At 38.4% G+C, this 21,762-nt stretch overlaps 1 protein-coding gene across 1 annotated transcript in view; it reads left to right on the forward strand.

The window, feature by feature from the left end:
* thada (THADA armadillo repeat containing) overlaps positions 1–21,762 on the forward strand; it is a 124,233-nt gene that overhangs the window by 79,469 nt on the left and 23,002 nt on the right. Inside the window, exons 30-32 of the mRNA XM_052151733.1 lie at positions 4,795–4,907; positions 9,085–9,167; positions 19,513–19,910. Coding sequence (XP_052007693.1) covers positions 4,795–4,907; positions 9,085–9,167; positions 19,513–19,910 — 594 coding nt within the window. The remainder of the gene's footprint in view (positions 1–4,794; positions 4,908–9,084; positions 9,168–19,512; positions 19,911–21,762) is intronic.

The following is a 21,762-nucleotide window of genomic DNA, read 5'->3' on the forward strand; positions in this document are numbered from 1 at the left end:
TCCCTACCCGGAGTACACACTCCATCAGTTTCCTGCTTTGATTCAGTTCTTCATGAAGAACTAATCATAAAATCTAATTTGTAAAATGTATATTTTTGTAATGTACCTAGTTATAAAGTCCCAAACAGCATTCATTGAGAATATTATTTATTTACAATGTAAGCATAATGGATAATTATAACTGAAATATACCCATATGAATCAAATCGAGAGATTGTGGATTGATTAACTTTCAAACTTCCAGTCTTTTCTCTCCCATGCTGTTTTTTTTTCCTCATCATCTTGTTCCAATATACACTTTTTGTTATCGGACTGTTTTGCTTTATTAAAAGTGTGCGTAGCATAGGTGGTGGTCTAATTTACATAATTTTGAGCCAATGCCTTTTTTATTGTTATTATGAATTATATTAAATATTTGACATTTTTAAAACTTTTTATAAAATATGAATAAACTAAATAGATTTTTAATAGTTTATTTAGCATTCTGGATTAGCAAATGTACAAAAATAATTTGTAAAAATAAAAATAAGTATATGCAGGCTCTAGGTTAAAGAAAACTAAGGAATTAGAAAGAGATAGAGAGCTCTTTGTTTTCCTCTATGTAACTATGTCGTTTTTTATTCCCTGAGTCACAGTGGCTCGCTCTTTACTCTTTGAATATGGAAATCATAGATGTTCATGACTGTTTTTATAAAATAGGAACGATAACAGATCCTGGGTGAGTGACTGAGTGAGCGAGCGAGCGAGTGAGGGGTTGTGAAGCATGTTGAGACCAGCTGATGATAGTGTCATTATGTTTTTATTGGAGATCTTCCCTACCCTTACTGTTATCTGATGTGAATACCTGAAATGCATACAGGGCTGGTGTACGTGTGGACTGAGGCATCAGCAAAGTAAGAGATAGTGGTGGCACTACACACGCATGACTGTGTGTGTGTGTGTGTGTGTGTGTGTGTGTGTGTGTGTGTGTGTGTGTGTGTGTGTGTGTGTGTGTTCCTATGCCTTCACAAAAAGATAAATCTGTCATTTCTGCATCGTTATCACTAAATGAAATTGCAAAAATAAGATTTATATAAATATGAGTGGTACTTGGCACAACTTGCCACTTGGGTATTGATACAGATTTCCAGATTATTTAACAATTCACTCACTTTTGAGTCGCTTCCGATTTAGTTTGTGTTTATTTCTGTTATAACGACCATTTTTCTTATGTATGAAAGAAATTCACTCTCAGCCAATGCTGCCAATTATACGATGGACCTTCCAACTTGGTACATTATGAAAATGTGAATTTTACAAATCTGGTCACATTTTTGTTTGCTGAATATAAGCAAATGTTACAGTGTGTTGTCATTTGAACAGAACACAGACATGGCACAAGAAAGTGAAAGAGGAAAACTAAAAACAGAATGGGAACTGGGGGGCGGGGTGGAGATGTTGTTGTTCAGATTTGAATTAAAGACTTTTTGTTCTTCTGCTGAATCAATTATGTCCAAGCACGCTATTAAAAATAACTTGAATGTATACAGACCTCTGCTAAGTTTAAATTACTTAGCACAACCACACTTTCACACTATAAAAAAGTATGCCACAACCCTAGATTTGCTTTACGGACTTTTCATATCAGGACAAAATGAAGTCAGCAGTGTTTCAAAGCGCCATTTTGATTACAAAACCAGCTTTGCTGAGTAAAGCGCTTGAACCCCACTGAGTTCACCAAAAAATCCCTGTTGACCCAACTCACCATTCTCTTTAGAAACCGGCTAATGAGGGAAACAGATTGAGCAGCACTAACCAAATCTGAAGCTTCTGCCCCGTCCAAAGCATTCTCATAGTGTTGCCACTCACCCACACTCCAACAGCGTCTTATTTAGACGTCCTGTGGAACATCCAGGCCCCATGGGGAAATTCATCCACTGTGTGTTTTCAAAACAATAAATCAGATCAGCCGACATGGTGCACTCAATGGGGGTTGAGCATGCATACACACATACTTTTAAGGGAAAATACTAATCTTTTGTCAGGCTTGTGACCTCCACTAGGTTTGAAGCCATCTGTATCCTAATGTACTACTAAAAGTAAAATAATTAATTATAAAAAAGAAATTAATAACCATTTGCAGATATACACATTTTAAATGTACATTATATCTCTTCCCCAGGAACAGACTCAACAAACACAACAAAGTGACAAGGGATACAAGTTATCTCTAAATCTGACATTTTGACATTTGGGAAATGATATTTGTAGCCCCGCCCACAGTGAAATCTCAGTGGTCGGAAAATTCAGCTCCACTGTATTTTAAACATCAAATGTGTTTTATTGTCTGCGATCGGGTTGCGTCACACAGCATTTTTTGGCTTTCCTTGTAGACAGGCAAATTACTTATCACTGGAAACGTGTTGCGTTGTTCCTGATTAGGACACCATGTAAGTGCATCAAGATTTTTTTGTGTTTGTTCTTTGTTGTGCATTGCTGGCAAAAGCCGAAATTCTGTGGCTGCTTCAATCACTACAAGCCTTTGAAATATGCTTACACAAGCTTTGTTTCTGATGTCGGGAAAAGCCTGTAAAATAAAAACATGTCAAAGTGATGAGACAAATGAGCCTAATTAGATTCAGATTGTGTCAAGACTTTCCAAAACTGCTCGTATAAAAGCATCTGCCCAGACGTTGGCTTTTACAAAGATTCCTTGCCATCTTATTTGATGACCAGGCAGACATTGTTAATGTGTCAAAGGTCAGCATCTAGCATACACTGTCCTCCGACATTTCTGGTGTTGGTTTGTGCATGCGTCTTTTCTATATGCGTGCATGTCTTTGTCACTGTGTACACCCTGTTGAATTATGGACCTCAATGGGGTGTTTGTTTTTGATTTTAGCCAGTGCCTTCGGTTTGTGGTCATTCACTAGTTGTGTAGTTTTCACTATAAATACAAGCACTTCCCTCTGAGGGAGCAAGAGAGGCCAGTCATCACAGGCCTTCCCCCTGACAGTGTTAGCAGGACTGGGCTAAATGTGTGGGATAAAGGGTGTGGGCCGCCAGTGTCGAGGGGTGTCCGCAGCTGGAAGGCCAAGCCTGGTATTTCATGGTCAAACTTGTTTTGCCCTGTGCTTCTCCCGCTCAGGGTATAATGAATGGCTTCCATATTTTGGCCGCAACCCAGTAAAGAGACTATTTCAGCCCAGTGTAAACTTTTTAACTGGGTTATCATCAAATAACTGTCTTCTATCCATTTGCTATGTTTCTCTACTGTCCTTTTCTCAATCTCTCTCTCTATGGATAATTTCTCTGTCTGATCTCTCTCTGATTTCTGGCTAATCTCTCTTTATTATTTTTGTCATAAATCTTTTATTAGTCTGATCTCTGAATTTTCTGTCTGATTTCTCTGATCTCTGGAATTTCCTTGTTTGAACGTTCTCTGATCTCTCTATGGTCTTTTGTGTCTGGTCTTTCTCTTAATGATTTCTGTCTGATCTCTGTAATTTATGTTTGTTTTATCTCATTCTCTTATTTATCTGTCTGATCTCTCTCTCTGATTTCTGTCTGATCTTTATCTCTCTGATTTCTGTCTGATCTTTATCTCTCTGATTTCTGTCTGATCTTTATCTCTCTGATTTCTTTGTCTGATCTCTCACTTTGATTTCTGTCTGATCTCTCTTTTGATTTCTCTGTCTGATCTATCTGTTGATTTCTGTCTGATCCCTTTGTATGATTTCTGTTTAATCTTAATCTCTCTGATTTCTCTGTCTGATCTCTCACTTTGATTTCCGTCTGATCCCTCTATGATTTCTGTCTGATCTTTATCTCTCTGATCCCTTTGAATGATTTCTGTCTGATATCTATGATTTCTCTGATCTCTGCAATCACTTTGATCTTTCTCGGATATCTCTCTCTCTAAGATTTCTGTCTGATCTTTCTCTGCTTTATCTGCCTGATCTCTCTCTCTATATGATTTCTGTCTGATCTCTTTTATGTCTCTGTCTGATATCTTTGATTTATGTATGACTTCTGTCCTGTCTCTCTCTTTATAATATCTTTGTGATCTCTCCTATCACTATGATTTCTCTTTTTGATCTCTCAATGATTTCTTTCTGATCTCAATGATTTCTCAGTCTGATTTTTTTATGATCTATGCAATCTCTCTGTACGATATTTCTCTCTATGACTCCTTTCTGATCTCTCTGTGGTTTTCTGCTCTCTCTCTGTCTCTCTCATTTTCTATTTTTCAATTGAAAGTAATTTATTTCATTATTGTGTTTACTTAGAATATTGCCAAAGCATTAATAGACATATAAAATAAATGAAACTGTAACATATAACAATAAAAATACAAATATAATTAAAATAATGTGCATAGTAATTACCAAAAATAAAATAAATAATAATAACAATACTATATATATATATATATATAGAAGAAAAAAATATATATATATATATATAATTTTTTTTTTTTTCTTCAATATAATACAATTAAACATTTAGCAAGAAATTATGAACAAAAACATTTACAGACGTAAATGAATACCCCTTGTATATATTGATCAAGGCAGTGATTGTTTTCTTATGGTGTGAAGCTCAAAAATATATATATCTGCTACGGATACGTGATTATCCTCCAGTAACACCTGCATTTCTCTGTCTCTCTATCAGGTCATTTTCTGATTTCTCTCTGTGGCTCCTGTCTTGTCTCTCTCTATGAGTTTTCTGTCTGATCTCTCTGAACTTTCTCTTCTTTCTTCTATCTCTCTAAATCATTCTCCTAATAAAAATATCCTATCTTATCCATAGGTGCTATCGCTGCTACGTTCCTACCTGACAGACACACACAGACCCCAGTCTGGAAGTGAGGAGGACTGTGACATCTCTCATGCCCTGTTTCCACGGCTGTGGCTTGCCACAAGGTGGGTTCTGTCAGTCCTATATATTGATAACATTTTTTATAATATTTAATTATTTGCATGCATATCAGCCAGTGTGGTCACATGCACAAGCAGAGTTCCGGCTAGCCTCCTGCTGAGGGGCTGTACACACCCCTCTGCCCAAGACTCATTCATTTGTGTAAAGCAAGCTCTCTGTGTTCTGTGCTGCTGTTTCAAAGGCTGCTCTCTGCTCACTGACCCAGCACACGAACACTAGCGCTACAGGGTGCTTGACACAGCAATGTGCCCTTTGACCACTCTCACTCATCCATACTGATGCTTTATAGCAAACGGCTTAATGAGAGAGAGAGACATTTAGGAACAAGTTAGCAGAGATATCATTTTCTACATTTTAGAATTATAGTAGTGATTGAGTAGGTGTGTCCAAACGTTTAAGTGGGACTGGTTCTGCATACTGCATTTAAGAGAGAGAGAGATTTAGGTCATGTTTAGTGCATAGTGGCCGAAGACTGAAAGAAAAAGTTGAGATAAAAAGGAAGTGGAAAAAAAATGACATTTACAGATACCCAAAACAACAAAACCACAAATAGAGTCCGGCTGTTTGACTTGGTCTTTCAATATATACGGGTAATCCTGTTAATTTGCATTCTGAGCAGCAATGTGCATTTAAAGAGAGCAACAGTGGGACAAAAACAGATGAAGCCAGACATTCAGAGAGAGGCAGTGTGTTATTAATATCTAAGTGATGAAATACTGACGTCAGTTATGAACACTGGCCCTCTTGTTCTCACCCATGCCCATGAGCATATGCTGCACTGTGGTCTGTCGCTCTCACAAACACACACATTCCCGCAAATGTTAGCCCTGTGGTTGGTGTGAGATACAGGACCTAGAATTCTCTTTCTGCCCATGGGTAGCTCATGTGATGCTTTACCCTCAGCATCCCCAACTGGTTTGGGCCTGTATCATATATATTTGCTCTCAATTAATTCTCAATTTGATATTCATTCACTGCTGGTTTGGACTTCCACAGTCACCCAACCCCTAACCACGACGCTAACCCTAACCTTTGCAGCAGCAAACATTAAATGTAATTGTTTCTCAGAACCATGAAAGTTTTATGAAAGTGCAAAGTAATTAAAGACACCAAATATAAAGTGTGAAGTATTGCATATGAACCTTTTCTATCAGCTGAAGAAAAAGGTGTGGCGTTAAAACAAAGAAGTACATTAGTTATGTGGGAGTATTTTGAATTTTAACATGATTCCCACACTCGGAAGTGGTATTTTAAAACTTCAAGATCGTGGGTGGCTACTAAAAGGGAAGTACAACAACCCTATTCAATCCCCCGAAGCCAGAGCACAACAAGCTTATGAGCAGTGTTTGGATAAAAAGAAGTTTACCCTTTGTTTAACACCAGTTTCATACACTAACCTGAAAACTCATCAATGTCACTTGAATTCCTGAAGATGTACAAAAACCTTCATAACTTTGGACTGCTATAAGCTCGTATCTGTGCCTTGTCCATACCGCTACTGGCTTCAGTAAAGGTTTTGTCTCCCCCTTGTGGTCTCCCAAAGCTATTACGTCAGACTAAGCCGACAAATCAGGCTTCTAATCTAAATGTGACTGATGTCAATATATCGATGCCTCAAATGTATTGATAAAATAACCTGCCAATCAATAATCGATATATTGATATGTTTTGACATCACTAATTATTACAGAATGTCAATTCAGTAAAAGATTTGTCGTTCACCGTTTGTTTACAATTTTTTTATGCAATTTGGATTGCCGATGCCAGTCAGTTTTGGGTAAGTTCCTCAAAAACCGTAATCCACTACAAATTAATAATTACCAAAAAAAATTATCAAGTTACATTTTCACTAATTACTTTGTGAGAAATGTCATCAAAGTGCTAATTCCTTAACTTTTCACTGATGCTAATAGTGCAGATATCGCACAGTTCAGTTTTGTGTCAAGTCAAGTGGTTTTTATTGTCGTTTCAACCATATACAGTTAGTACAGTACACAGCGAAACGAGACCACGTTCCTCCAGGACAATGGTGCTACATAAAAACAACAAAGGACCAACACAGGACCACATGAGACAACACAACAAAATAAAATACCTATATAAAATACCTATATATACCTATATAAAGTGCACGTGCAAACATGTGCAAAAAGTACAGGACAGTACAACAAATTACTGACAATGAACAGGACAATAGACACAGTGCAGCGCCGACCAGTACTCAGTAGTGCAAAAAGATGACAGTTTCTAAAAATGTAAACATAACATACTATGAGATAGTGTTCTATGCACATAGCAGTTATTGAGGTAGCAGACAGTTATAAAGTGACAGTAATTTAAAGTGCGACTCAGGACACGTGTGTGTGTCAAACCAGTCTCTGAGTATTGAGGAGTCTGATGGCTTGGGGGAAGAAGCTGTTACACAGTCTGGCCGTGAGGGCCCGAATGCTTCGGTACCTCTTGCCAGACGGCAGGAGGGTAAAGAGTTTGCGTGAGGGGTGTGTGGGGTCGTCCACAATGCTGGTTGCTTTGCGGATACAGTGTTTTTTGTAAATGTCTTTGATGGAGGGAAGAGAGACCCCAATGATCTTCTCAGCTGTCCTCACTATCCTCTGCAGGGCTTTGCGGTCCGAAACGGTGCAAGTCCCAAGCCAGGCAGTGATGCAGCTGCTCAGGATGCTCTCAATAGTCCCTCTATAGAACGTAGTGAGGATGGGGGTTGGGAGATGTGCTTTCCTCAGCCTTCGAAGAAAGTAGAGACGCTGCTGTGCTTTCTTGGTGATAGAGCTGGTGTTGAGGGACCAGGTGAGGTTCTCCGCCAGATGAACACCAAGGAATTTGGTGCTCTTGGCGATCTCCACAGAGGAGCCGTCGATGTTCAGAGGAGTGTGTTCACCTTGTGCTCTCCTAAAGTCAACAACCATCTCTTTTGTTTTGTCGACATTCAGGGACAGGTTGTTGGCTCTACACCAGTTCGTCAGCCGCTGCACCTCCTCTCTGTATGCTGACTCGTCGTTCTTGCTGATGAGACCCACCACGGTCGTGTCATCGGCGAACTTGACGATGTGGTTCGAGCTGTGCATTGCTGCACAGTCGTGAGTCAGCAGAGTGAACAGCAGTGGACTGAGCACACAGCCCTGGGGGGCCCCAGTGCGTGTGTTGGTGGTGGAGATGCTGTTCCCGATCCGGACTGACTGAGGTCTCCCAGTCAGGAAGTCCAGGATCCAGTTGCAGAGGGAGATATCCAGGCCCAGCAGGTTCAGCTTTCCAGTCAGGTGCTGGGGAATGATTGTGTTGAATGCTGAGCTGAAATCTATGAACAGCATTCGAACGTATGAGTCGTTATTGTCTAGGTGGGTGAGGGCCAGATGGAGGGTTGTGGCGATGGCATCGTCCGTTGAACGGTTTGGACGATACGCAAACTGTAGTGGGTCTAGTGAAGGGGGCAGCTGGGTCTTAATGTGCCTCATGACGAGCCTCTCGAAGCACTTCATGATGATGGGTGTGAGTGCGACGGGACGGTAGTCGTTTAGGCAGGACACTGAAGACTTCTTTGGCATGGGGATGATGGTGGTGGCCTTGAAGCACGTTGGAACGACGGCGCTGCTCAGAGAGATGTTGAAGATGTCGGTAAGAACATCTGCTAGCTGGTCTGCACATCCTCTGAGCACTCTGCCAGGAATGTTGTCTGGTCCAGCAGCCTTCCGTGGGTTGACTCTACATAGAGTTTTCCTCACATCTGCCGTGGTAAGACAGAGCACCTGGTCGTTGGGAGGAGGGGTGGTCTTCCTCGCCACCACGTCGTTCTGCACTTCAAACCGAGTGTAGAAGTCGTTCAGCGCATCTGGAAGGGAGGCATCTTTGTCACAGGCAACTGATGTTGTCCTGTAGTTGGTGATGGCCTGGATGCCCTGCCACATGCGCCGCGTGTCACCGCTGTCCTGGAAGTGACTGTGGATTCTCTTGGCGTGTGCGCGCTTTGCCTCTCTTGATTGCCCGTGACAGTTTGGCCCTACAATTGTGTGGCTTGAGTGTCCAGATATTTTTGGGGCCATGATGTGAGTGATTTACTGTGTGCCTGTGAGTAAATACAATGACATACTGTTGTTTAAATAATAATAATTATTATTAACACCCTCTCTCTTACCCACAAATACACAGACGGAATCCATGTTTGGTGACACGTGGTGCATTTCTAGACCTGCTGGGCTGTCTTTGTGGTAATCTTTCTGTTCCTGTCTCAGGTAAGAGCTGAAAACCCCATCTCTCTCAAAGGCAAGACCAATATTATGTGCTTTTTTCTAAATACATAACTTCCAGTCTAGTTTATATACAAAATAAATATTGTGTCAAAGGGATTGTTCACCCAAAAATGAAAATTATGTCATAATTTATGTTGTTCCAAACCCAAATAATTGTATTTCTTCTGTGGAACACAAAAGGAGATGTTTTAGAAGAATGTCTGAGCTGCTTTATGTCACAAAATTAAAGTGAATAGTGACCAGTTGCTGTCAAACTCAACAAAGGACAAAAAGCACCATAAAAGTATAATAAAAGGCATCCATATGACTTGTGCACTATATTCCAAATCTTCTGAAGCCATATGATAGTTTTGTGTGTGGAACAGGACTGAAATCGTGCTTGACAGCCATGGTCACCATTGACTTTCTTTGAATTGACAATCTGTTCTAAATCCTGTTGTGTTTCACAGAAGAAAGAAAGTCATACAGGTTTGACATGAGAGTAAGCAAATTCTGACTGAATTTTCATTTTTGGATGAACTATCCCTTTAATTGTTTGTTTTGAGTGTGCTGGAGGCTTGTGGGATTTTTATATAAGAATGCTAAACCGTGCAGATGGTGCAATTGTGCCGGTGTGTGTGACAGTTTAAAGGGGGGCGGCCCCTGCGTGTTTGTGGGCCTCATGTGTCGCACACATGTGGGTATGGTGCAAGGGCGTCACTAGACCCCTTTTACTGGTGCACGTGCCCCAGTATAAATCTGCTGTGCCGCAGTAAAATCTCAAGTTTGAGTTTTAACAATTTATCATTCATTTAGTTTGATAATCCTGGAAAAAAGAAATGGATCTATCTAAATGCAACGCAGTAACCCACCCAATCAACACTTAAATAAATAAACTAAAATACAAATCTGATGCATGCGTGCAGAAATCCATGTCCATGCGGTTATAGCGCTTGCTATAACCAAAGCCACTGCAGCACGCAGCCGCACACACAAGGGGCCGGTTGCACCAGTTATACATACAGTGCGTTTAAACTTAGCCTTGTTGTGGCATAAATGGGCACTTAGTCACAACTTAAGCACTACTAAATATTTGAGTGTTGCACCATTAAACTTAGAATGTAATCCTATATGTATAAACGAAATATTTACGCAAAGCCTCCGACCAGGAGTAATGGTTGTAATAAAAAAGCAGACTCATTTAATGACATCAATGTGCTCATGTTTTGCATGAAAGTCGTCAATCATTTTGACATATATTATGATGTTGGTATCATATGAGAGAGAAAAAAAAACGTACGTTTAAGCAGCTCTTCAGCATGAAACCGTTCTAACAGTTTTCAGGGTGCGTCGTCTGGTGTCGTGTCAACATTTACAAAATATATAAGATAATACAATTTATAATTGTCTATTTTACCAGTAGAGCTGTTGGGAAAAAATCATTTCAGCAATGCATCACAATTTATACTCAAAAGAATCCGAATCGATTCTGAGTTCAGTTTAAATCACGGCAGAGCAGTGGTGCATGCCAAAGACACGAGTTAAGTGGATACACTAAAGTCAAGTGCGCAGACCAGCTGTATCAAACCCACGACCATTTGTGCCGAATGAAACTACGAACCCGAAATTCTTTCACATAGCAATGGGATAGTTTATTCGTGATAAGAAGCCAACAAACAACATGAAAGACGAGCTGGTCCATCCTACCCAGGTGTCGGTACGAAAGTAAGTTTCTAAATAATACAGATGATCTTATTATGACTCCAACATTATTGGCAGGGACAGGGAAGCAGAAAGGAGAGATGAGTTTGAGGGAGGTAAGGCTTGATAAATTACATCCTCAGCTGTCAGAGTCAAGTTTCAGACATCAGATGAAAAGCATTAAGTCTCAGTAAAACCTCTGTTAAGTCTTTGGAATTGCAGAGAAATAAACACATTTTTGTGTTCTGTTGTACTGTCTTTGATTGTGTATTATGACAATGAATCAATATTTTGGATATGAAATGAATCATTTAATTTTGCTATTGCTAGTTTAGGACACTGTATAAACAGTTGTCAGTAACTATGGCTGCTGTGTGCTAATTACCTAGCGTCTAAAGGACTATAGTTTGCCTTGTTTTCAGTTGTTGTTGTTGCTGCAAGTAAACTTACTGAGTTTCAAACATCAGTTTAAACTTACACCAATAATGTTAGCTAGCTAGTTATTCACTTATAGAAATTACGCTTCTGCATTTATAAAGTTAGAAAAAGCTCAGCTAGTTTCGCAAGCTAGCAACCAAACTCAGCCAGTTTAACTCTGCCTAGCGACAAACTCTTACCTAGCAACCAACTCTCTGCTCATTCTGAGAACTTTTTGTCAAAAGCCGTTTGTCTGAGGCCGTTTTACCTAACGTAGGATAATGCAATTCCATAAACTTACTTGACAGATGTTTTCCTGATGTGTAATATAGAAGAATGCAAACGTGCAAGATATTCTGTAAAACATGTTGAGAATGTTCATGTACAGTATGTTGAAGATACTTAAATATTTTCATAAATATTAATATCTCTACACGTTTACCTTTCCGAGTAGTTGTTGCAGTGTGGGAATAGTGGATTAAGCAAGGAAGTTTGTGTAGTGCATTGTTTTGTATACTTCTTGCACACAGCAGGCTTAAAAGAAAGAGAAAAAAAAGTGATATGAGTAATGGGGGCCTGTGCCTCAGTAGAGCGTTATGTCTAGCAATGCCCCTGGTATGGTGGCAGTATTTATCACTTTAAACAAGCACACTTTACAGACCCACCCGCCTGCCATCACTTACATAACAACTGGTGGGCAGGAATTAGAGCACACACAATGGCCTTGTGCTGTTCACAGATTTTTATACATTCTGCCCTGTACTCGCAGTCTTTACAGCCTCTGAATCTCTGTCTAACATCCTTTTTTCTGTATACATAGTTTTACTAAATCCATCTCTATGTGTCATATTCTGTGTGGAATTTTTGCTGATTTCCTTTTTTTTTTTCCACATAAAAGAATAGACATTTTCTCATCATGATCTCATACTAGTGTTGTTTTAAGCCTGTAAGACTTTCTTTCTTCAATGGAGCACAAAAGGAGATATTTTGTAGACTGTTCACACTGCTCTTTGCCATGCAATGAAAGCATTCAGTGACCACTATCAATTGGCTACCAATTTCTAAAAACTCTTCTGGAGCCATACGATAGCTTTGTGTGAAGAATAGAATTAAATTTAAGTTGTTGTTTACTGAAAATCCGATTGACTGCTTTTATTGTGCTTTATTATTATTTTTGGAGCTTGATATTCTTTTATTGTTTAAAACAAAAGAGCACTGTAAACCTTCTTTAACTTTGTGTTTCACTTAATAAAGATAGTCATACAGGTTTGAAATGTCATGAGAATTATTATATTTTGACAGAATTTTCATTTTGGGGGAAATATTCCTTTAAAAAAAAGAATCAGATCTTTGAAAAACAAATCTTACCACTCTATAACTCTCCCTGGTTCTCTCACTCACTCTGCCTTTCCCAAAGTGTGCTTTTCACAGGTGTTTGTAGTCTCAGTGAAGAAGTATTTAAGAAATGAACATTTAAACTGTCACACTTGACGCTGGAAAGGACCTGAACAATCTGCTTTTTCATTAGTCTTGGAAGTCTTAATGAGGAGCTTACATGTGTTTGGGCAGTTTCTGCGTGTTTCTCCATCCTTGTGTGTGTGTGTGTGTGTGTGTGTGTGTGTGTGTGTGTGTGTGTGTGTGAGAGCACACCATCACAGAGTTTGTGATGGTGGTTTAGCTGGACATGAGAGAAACAGGTTTTTGAGCTTGTGTGGATCAAACACGAGAAATTCTGCCCTCTCAACACACACCACCACACATTCTGTCTCTGGCTGTCTTTTTTGATGGCTTTATGCATAATAATCTTCATCCAGATTTAACGCTCAAGTGCCAAATGAGTCTAAAAATTTGTATTTTATGTTGGACTGAATTTGTTTTTAACTGCAACATTAAATCGTGTAAACATTTTTTGTTTAAATAAAATAGTGAGAATGACAGTCTGACCCTTGCTGAGGTAAGTGACATGTAAATCAAAGACATACAAACTGTCTACTAAAGATAACATCTCTTGTGACTTGTGAGTCTTCTAACAACTTTTACCAACATACAACATAAATGTTTTCAATAAATCCATCTGGTGAACCATTTTCTGAATATTCCTCACATTAAGTCATCAGAACAAAAATAAGAGGTAAAAAAATCATATTTTTTAAAAGGAATAGGTCTTCCAAAAATATAATTTACTCACCCTCATGCCGTTCCAGACGTACATGACTTTCTAACTACTGTAGAACACAAATGAAGATTTTTAGAAGAATATCTCCACTCTGTAGATCCAAACAATGCAAGTGAATGGTGACCAGAACTTTGATGCTCCAAAAGCTCATAAAGGCAACATAAAAGTAATCCATAAAACTCCAGTGGTTTAATCCATGTCTTCAGAAGAAATATGATAGGTGTTCTTGAGAAATACATATGCAAGGTCTTTTTTTTACTATAAATCTCTACTTTCACTTTCAGAATGTGAATTTGAAAGAGAAAGTGGAGATTTATTGTAAAAAATGACTTAAATATTGATATGTTTCTCACCCACATCTATCATTTTGCTTCTTAAAACATGGATTAAACCACTGGAGTCATATGGATCACGTGCTGTTTTTAAATTCCAAACATCTGTAACCACTAGAAGTTATTATACAAATCTGAAAATGCGACACAGTATCACAGAAAAAGGGATGGCAGCAGTTAACCAGATTTGAAATGAGGAGTAATGTAAACTGTTAAATAAACACTTCACTTTCTGCCAAAATAAAGGTTCCAGGTCCGCCAAAATAAAAGCTCCAAGTGAAGGTGAAGTAAACATTACACTAATATATTACTATTAAATAAAAAAAAATCATATCCTCAAAATAATAATAATAATTCAGTATTATATTATAATAATAGACTTGACTGAGACACACACAATTGTTAATTGTTATTAATAATATAGTCAAATGAGTTCCAAATATACTATAGTTTTTGTACATCCTGTAAATTCACAAGAAAAATGTGTTAATAATAATATAGAGTATGTGGTAAAATGCTGCTAGGCCTGATGTATAAGATTCTTCCTTCTGTTTCTTTTGTGAAAAACTGCAGAATACATGTTTTATTTTTTTTTTAACTAGATTTTCATTTCATGCATTTTGTTGTAATTATGGTTTCTCTGATTTAAAAACAAAGAAAAAAAAAATTTGTGCCATTTCAGAGCAAAAACAGAATTATCGAGGTATATATATCGAATATTGTCAGTTGGCAGAAAAAAAAATATCGCCCAGCCCTGTTCTGTGCTGGCTGAAGTTATGTGGTGTCTCAGAACAGTGGTTATGCACCACTCATAAAGGTTTAACGAAGATATTTGCCTGATTTAGCAAAAATATAACTCCGATATACCAAAAAGTTTCACGTGTGGCAAAACAGCATGCATCATTGGATTTGGTCAAGCCCACAGTTCAAGGAGGAGCTTGTTTGTGCTCATGTTTGATGAGAGCCTTATTGAGTGCACAAAAAAAACAAATGGATGTTCAAGTCAGATTTTGGAAGAATGGCAGCCAGTCGTGGTACTATGGTATAGTAATGGACATAAGCATACATTATGAACTTTAATAACTATTGAGGATGTCAGCAAAAAATACAGAGTAGGCACACATTATCAAACCAGCTCGTCTACACTCGTATCAGCTCCACGTCATTTAAATATGTGATTTCATGTTGTAAATATATGCATGTACACAATGCATTTTGTTGCAATGTACTCTGATAGTAATTGAACTGACGTGCAATTCTTTTCTTTTTCTTCTTTTTTTTTTTTTATTTATTAAAAAGTATTAAAATGGAAGTGCTGATACCTGCAGATAGCCTGCAAAAATGTAGGTATAGTTACCGAAATCTATAAGACCAGGTTGTTTATTGTGCAAAACAGTGTTTTTGCATTATATCCCCCATATTTATGTCTTTTAGGGCAATATGTAAATCTTGAATAGCTCTTACACACACACACACACACACACACACACATTCATCAGTAGGTGGTTGGCAGTGTGGGGTCACCCAATGTGGGAAAGCGTTTTCATGCTCGCATCTGCTGTGCACGTTCCTGAGCCGTCTGGGTTTTGTTTTTCACAGTTTGGGTAATGATGGGAGAGCATGATGTGAAATCCATGTGTGGGAGTATGTATGTGTGTTGGCACATGTGTGCATCGGTGTGTGTTTACTACTGTAGTGAGTACAGACAGCACACTGTTTTCCTGCACCATAAACTCAAGCTAAACACTCGGAAACAAAAAGATCGCACACATACTTAAACAGTAAGTGCGTCATAACAACATCTTTCTTCAGTATTAAAAATGCGATATTTTGAAGAATGGTCATGCTGTTCTTTTCAATGTAATAAAAGCATACAGTGATCAGGGGCTGTCAAGTTTCAAAATGACAAAAAAATAATAATAATAATAATAATAATAATAATAATGTATATATATTATTATTATTATTATTATTATTATTATTTATAAAAAAATTAAATAGCCTGTACTGCTCAAGCACTATATTCAAAGTCAAAAACTTTGGTCTGTTCCTCTCACAAAGGTATTGTTTGGCTTTAGAAGACTTGATATTGCACAAGTCACGTGGAATACTTTTATATGGTGTTTTTTGTCATTATTGGAGCTTAGAAGAATAGCAAGTACCTTCATCAGAACAGCTTTAGAAGAATGAAAGAAAGTAAATCTTATGTATTTGGAACAACATAAGGGTTGAGAGAATTGTTATTTTGGGTGAACTAACCCTTTTGTGTTTTCATCTTTTTAAAAAATCTTTTTTTTTGGAGAGGTCAAAGTAGAACAGCTAATGTTTGATTTTACTGCTGTTGGTTTTATTTTCTATTGCCAGTGACTGTAATGCTATTTTTATGAGAGCACATAGTTTGGTCATTGAGACTTGGTGGTCGTGGCATTAATGAAACCACAGTTTTCTCTGTGAGTCAGAATTGATGGTGTGTGTGTGACTCTCTTTGGATGTCTCACTGTGGGTTATTCAATGTATTATAAAGATTCCAACACTTTTTCAGAACTACTGTTTCCAAACTCACACACACATTGTCTGCCGCAGCCTGGCCTGCTGAGAAATGCTTTTCTTTTCTGAGATTAATCATTGCTCTCTCCAGAGGGAGGCCTATTTTGATTGTGAAGCATTCTCTCTCTATCCACAACACACCTTGTTTGTTCTTACATGCTCTTTCTCCACTTTTCATGAATTCAGTGCAATTTCGTTGTCCCATGACTTTTAAATAGCATTTGAGGCACAAATCTAGTAGCTTCTAAGTAGCTAGTTATAAATGGACAAAATGTTAGTCTTCTATTTAACTATGTTCTACATGTTGCATGCAACCCTGTTACCATTTAATTTTCCCTTATAGAAGACAAATTAGCATTCAACATGTACATAATATTCGCTCACTGAGCACTTTATCAGGAACACCTGTACGCCAACTTATCCATGTGATTATCTAATCAGCCAATCATGTGGCAGCAGAGCAATGCATAAGACCTTTCACATACAGGTCAGGAGTTTCAGTTAATGTACACATCAACCATAAGTATGGGGAAAATGTGATCTCAGTGATTTGGACCGTGGCATGATTGTTGCAGTCAGACGGGCTGGTTTGAGTATTTCTGTAACTGCTGATCTACTGGGATTTTCACACACAACAGTATCTAGGGTTTACTCAGAATGGTGCCAAAAAAAAAAAAAAAAAACATCCAGTGAGTGGAAGTTCTGTGGATGGAAATGCCTTGTTGATGAGAGAGGTCAACGGAGAATGGCCAGACTGGTTTGAGCTGACAGAAAGGCTACAGTAACTCAGATAACCACTCTGTACAATTGTAGTCAGCAGAATAGTATCACAGAATGCACAACACATCGAACCTTGAGGCGGATGGGCTACAACAGCAGAAAACTACATTGGGAACTTTGTGTTCCTAATAAAGTTCCTTATGTTGGTAACATAATTGCAAAAATTGCAAACCTCATATAAAACCGCTTGGGTTTCTACTTGATGATAAACATGCTCTGAAGGTTAAGCACCTTATTTTACTAACCTTTTGATGAAAATTGTTTCAGGCCCTATTTTGTATACCTAACATGGACATTGCATTGTATTTCACCCTCTTTGTGTAACCCGGGGTCCGAAGGAGATGGTGCGAGAGAAATAAATCAGCATTGTTATCCAAATTCTGTCTCACGACTGACTAGTTCTCGTCTCCCTTCCTCTGTAAATGATGTTTTTCTCTCTGTGTGTTGTTTTGTGGTAATGAGAACTTGGCTTGAGTTTAAAGGGATGAATGGAGCATCACTCCACTTGTGACCCACTCCAGTTTTGTTTTTACTTCACCTTTCTCTCACTCTGAGTAAAAGCAGCATTCTTAGTTTGCTTATTGAACCAAGGAGGTCTATAATAACTGGAAAGAGCGGGCTGTTAGCCTTCCCATTCATCTCAATGCCGGTGTCCTTGATTTTGCCAAGTAGAACATGCTCCTGGATCCACATTTTTGCTGGTCCTGGTACAGCATTGTCATTGACCAATTTGATGTTGGGACAGTGAAAAGGGTAGGATTAGGGTAAGGTGAAGGACTGGGGTCAGGGATTTGTATACTTTTCATATCACCCTATATTTTCCCTCTCATTTTAGGTGATTTTTAGGTATGTCTAGGTTTAGGTTTCGGAATAGGGACAGGGTTAGGATAATGTTTCTTTGATATGAATGTTGTTCCTTAACCAATTAAAGATGTTTTTTGAGCCAGTCGTCTGAGCCCTAATTGTCATGTGAGGAATTACACTAGATCCAATGCATCATGACAGGGCTGATTGGCCTAAATGCTCAATAAGAATGCGTAGAGTCTCAAGTTCTTCAATATTGATGGTCAATGGAGAAAGCTGCTTTTTGCAAGCTGCAGGCCTGAGATGGGGGCGAGATCTCCAAATTAGGGTGGGGTTACTCCAAAAGGGGACAGGGTGATTCCAAAAGGGGGTTGAGCCAACTCCAAATCGGGGTGTCACTACCACACAGGATTAAGGCTAGGTAGAGTTCGGTTAGGTTTGGGGCTCCCTATATCTTAAATGTCGATTTAAGATATAGCTCCTTTTTGGAGCTCTGCCTGCAGCTATATCCTTCTCGCTTTTTGGGCCCAGTTAGTGTAGTTACTAGATCTTATAGCAGGGGCTAACAAGGCCATGCTAATCAGCCAAACCTTGACCCCCTTGATTTGTGCATGACCAAAGGTTTTCAAGGAATATCCGAGTCTACAGATGTTTGTGTGCGTGTGGTTGAGCAAAGCAGCAAAAACGATTATGTAGAAGAGATCCTTAGTATTGATTACTATGTAAACAGCATGTCAGCCGTTTCTTAGATTAATGTTTTGTTGCCGAACTGAGGTGTCTGTATTTTCCACATACAATTAAATATTCTACTGTAGTTCTCATTACTTTAAAAGTTTTTTTCAAAATCACCACCCTAATTTTAACAGATGCTTTCCCACCACCCCCATTCTTATAAAAAAAAAGTCTGGCTCTGTGTGAACATGCCAACAATTCACATTATTGAAACCGGTGTTGAGTAATGTCCATGCCCTAAAGAGACATGCAAGCACACACACAATCCCTCGAACCCTTTCTCACACTTAGCTAAATTAGAGTGTGGTTTGCGGTAGCTGTGTTAAGTCAGTCTGAGCGTGCTCGGTGAGGTGTATGAGAGCTCTTTTGATGCTCGAGTGTCACGGTAACAACCTCGTCTCTTGGGGAATGCAGTATGGCCCTGCCCCCTGGTCTACTCCTTGTTGAATCATGTGCAGGACCAGATTAGGTTGCAGTGTGGGTGTTTCATTGGGTCCTTAGGAGTCCTTAGATAGATGAGTGGGTTTCATTTGGAGTTCAGAAGAATATTGTGTTTTTAATAATTCATTTAGGAAAAAAGGGTGTTTGAGCCCCTAAAGCACTTGTAATTCTCAGAATGTTTGTTTTATTATTATTATCTCAACATAGTGATGTAATGGAGAACCCCAATCAATATTTAGTAGTGTTAGTCATCTTTCACTAAAATACAACAAAGTAATTCTCTCAGTGCAAAGTGCATCATTATATGCTGTCAAAGATCAATTATGCATTCATTTTAGAACTTTTCTAAATGTAGATCTTCCTTAAAGCATCACATGTAATGTGTATAATGTAATATTCAATGTTTTTTCTGCTCTAGATTCTCAGCTGAAGAAACTACGTGTTGAAACTCTGCACATTCTGATGGTCTCAGAACTTGTGGCTACCGAAGGACCACGTGAGATAAATGTATCAGTTCCTGGCGTTACACAGTACCTGCAGAGTCTGGCTCATATAGCCATCAGCATCTGTGTGGAATCGCCTCATCTGTGGGAGTGTCCTGATTCTGACGGGTTACAGAGAGATCTCCTGACATGTATGCTGCAGTCCCAGCACTATGAGGTTCGACTGTTTGCACTGGATCGGCTCCTCAAGAGACTTCAGAGGACACAGGAAGAGTCTCAACATGGGGGTCAGGGCCTCTTGCTCTTTAACCTTGGTGTGTCCAGCCTAACCCACATGGCCCTGCATGAGACATACCCTGGGTGTCAAGCCAAGGTGAGGAAATCGCCCTTTTACTTAGTGTCTCAGATATACGCTCAAGAATTAGTCAGGATATTACGACCTTATTCTCTTTACACAAAACAAACCCTTTACAGAACTTTGCAAAACACCATAATAACACTGTTTTATTATAAAAGTAGTTTTACTTACAATACTTACAGAATATTTATAAAACACACTACAAAAACATTACAAAAGCCTGCTACATAAACTTCACAAAACACATCACTAAAACCTGACAAAATATTTATAAACCACACCACGAAAACTTCACAATGCTTCAGACAACTTACAATACTTTGCTTAACTTAACCAAACATTACAAAACCTTTAAAAAACTCACTACACAAACTACTTTACTACACAAAATGTAGTAAAACTTTACTAAACATAATACCAAAACATAACAAAACTTTGCAAAAATGTACAAAAACACCATAAACACTTTGCTAAACTCAACAAACTTTACAAAAGTTAAAAATAGGGCTGTAAATCGATTAATAATTGTAATTATATTAATTACATGACATGCCAGTAAATAATCAAATTAATCAGAATAATCGCATGTATCAATATTTACTGAGAAAGGCACCCAAATAAATATAATTATTATAAATAGCCTAATACATAATAATTCAACCTTTAAAAAACAAATGCCATCTCAGTACCCCTGCATTCTGTTGTGCGTCGTCTAGATCTCAAGAACGTGTCTGTCCTGTCCAAATCTGTAGAGCTCATGTTTGACCAGCTCTCATTCTGTGGCTACACTGCTTGTGTGGTTTGTTGAGGAGCGCTAACTGCCCCCATTCATGAGGCCTGTGAAAACACAAAGTTACATGCACTTCAAGCTTGAATATATGCTGTACGCACTTTTATTATGGAATTTACAGACTGGTCAGACATAATTGCGTACAAAACCACACTACATAAACTCCGAAAACTTTAAAAAATGTTGGACAACACACCACAAACTTTTTTGCCAACCTTGAAACTTTACAAAACGTAAAAAAAATTATAAAGCAATTAAAACTTAGTGAAACTTTAGAAAACATACAAAAAAATCTATACAAGACAAACTACAAAAGCATACCACATAAACTCCCAAAAGTTTACAAAAACTTTACAAATACTAGAGAAGCAGTGAAAGTTATTGATAATATTTGGAGGACTACATTTTCAGTTGCAATGGTGCTCTCTGTCCAATCACTGCCTTCACTGTCAGCATCATGGGTGTCACAAATTAAAATTGATTCCAGTTAGTAGCCAAAACCTTGTCTACTAACTGAGGTGAACTGAGGTGTAATCCACCCATCAAACTCAGTGATCCTTAGATTAGAGAATCCAGCTGTCTAAATGGAACATGCCCTCATATGGGATTTTCTTTGATTTGATTTACAGAATAAACAACTGCACCATGATAACAACCTGCTAAACAAGAGCTACTGACAGCCGAATCTCGAAATAAAAATGTCTGATTGTTGTTTAATTTCCATTCGCAGACTCAATATACACACACATGTACTTTCAACTCAGAGCTTTGTCCCGGTGAAGTGAAAAGGCAAGTTCCTGTTTAGAAAAAGGGATTGTATTTCAATTCCTCAGAAACACTCAACCAACCATCAATTTATCCCCTGTTTTGTTGTTCCAATCATTAAGCCATGTTCAAACTGACGGGAATGGGCTTCGCTGGAAGTGTGCATGTTTGTGTCTGGAGATGTGTGTTTTTATGTGTCTGTGTATGTATTTATGTCTGTTGCCGTGTTTGTGTGCATGTTCTTAAAAGCCGTTTTATTGGCCAACTGTTAATGTTTAAAGTGCTGCTATTAAGCTGCTCCTAGCTGCTCCA

This window comes from Xyrauchen texanus, chromosome 20 (assembly GCF_025860055.1).
Source record: "Xyrauchen texanus isolate HMW12.3.18 chromosome 20, RBS_HiC_50CHRs, whole genome shotgun sequence".
Classification (NCBI taxonomy): Eukaryota; Metazoa; Chordata; class Actinopteri; order Cypriniformes; family Catostomidae; genus Xyrauchen; species Xyrauchen texanus.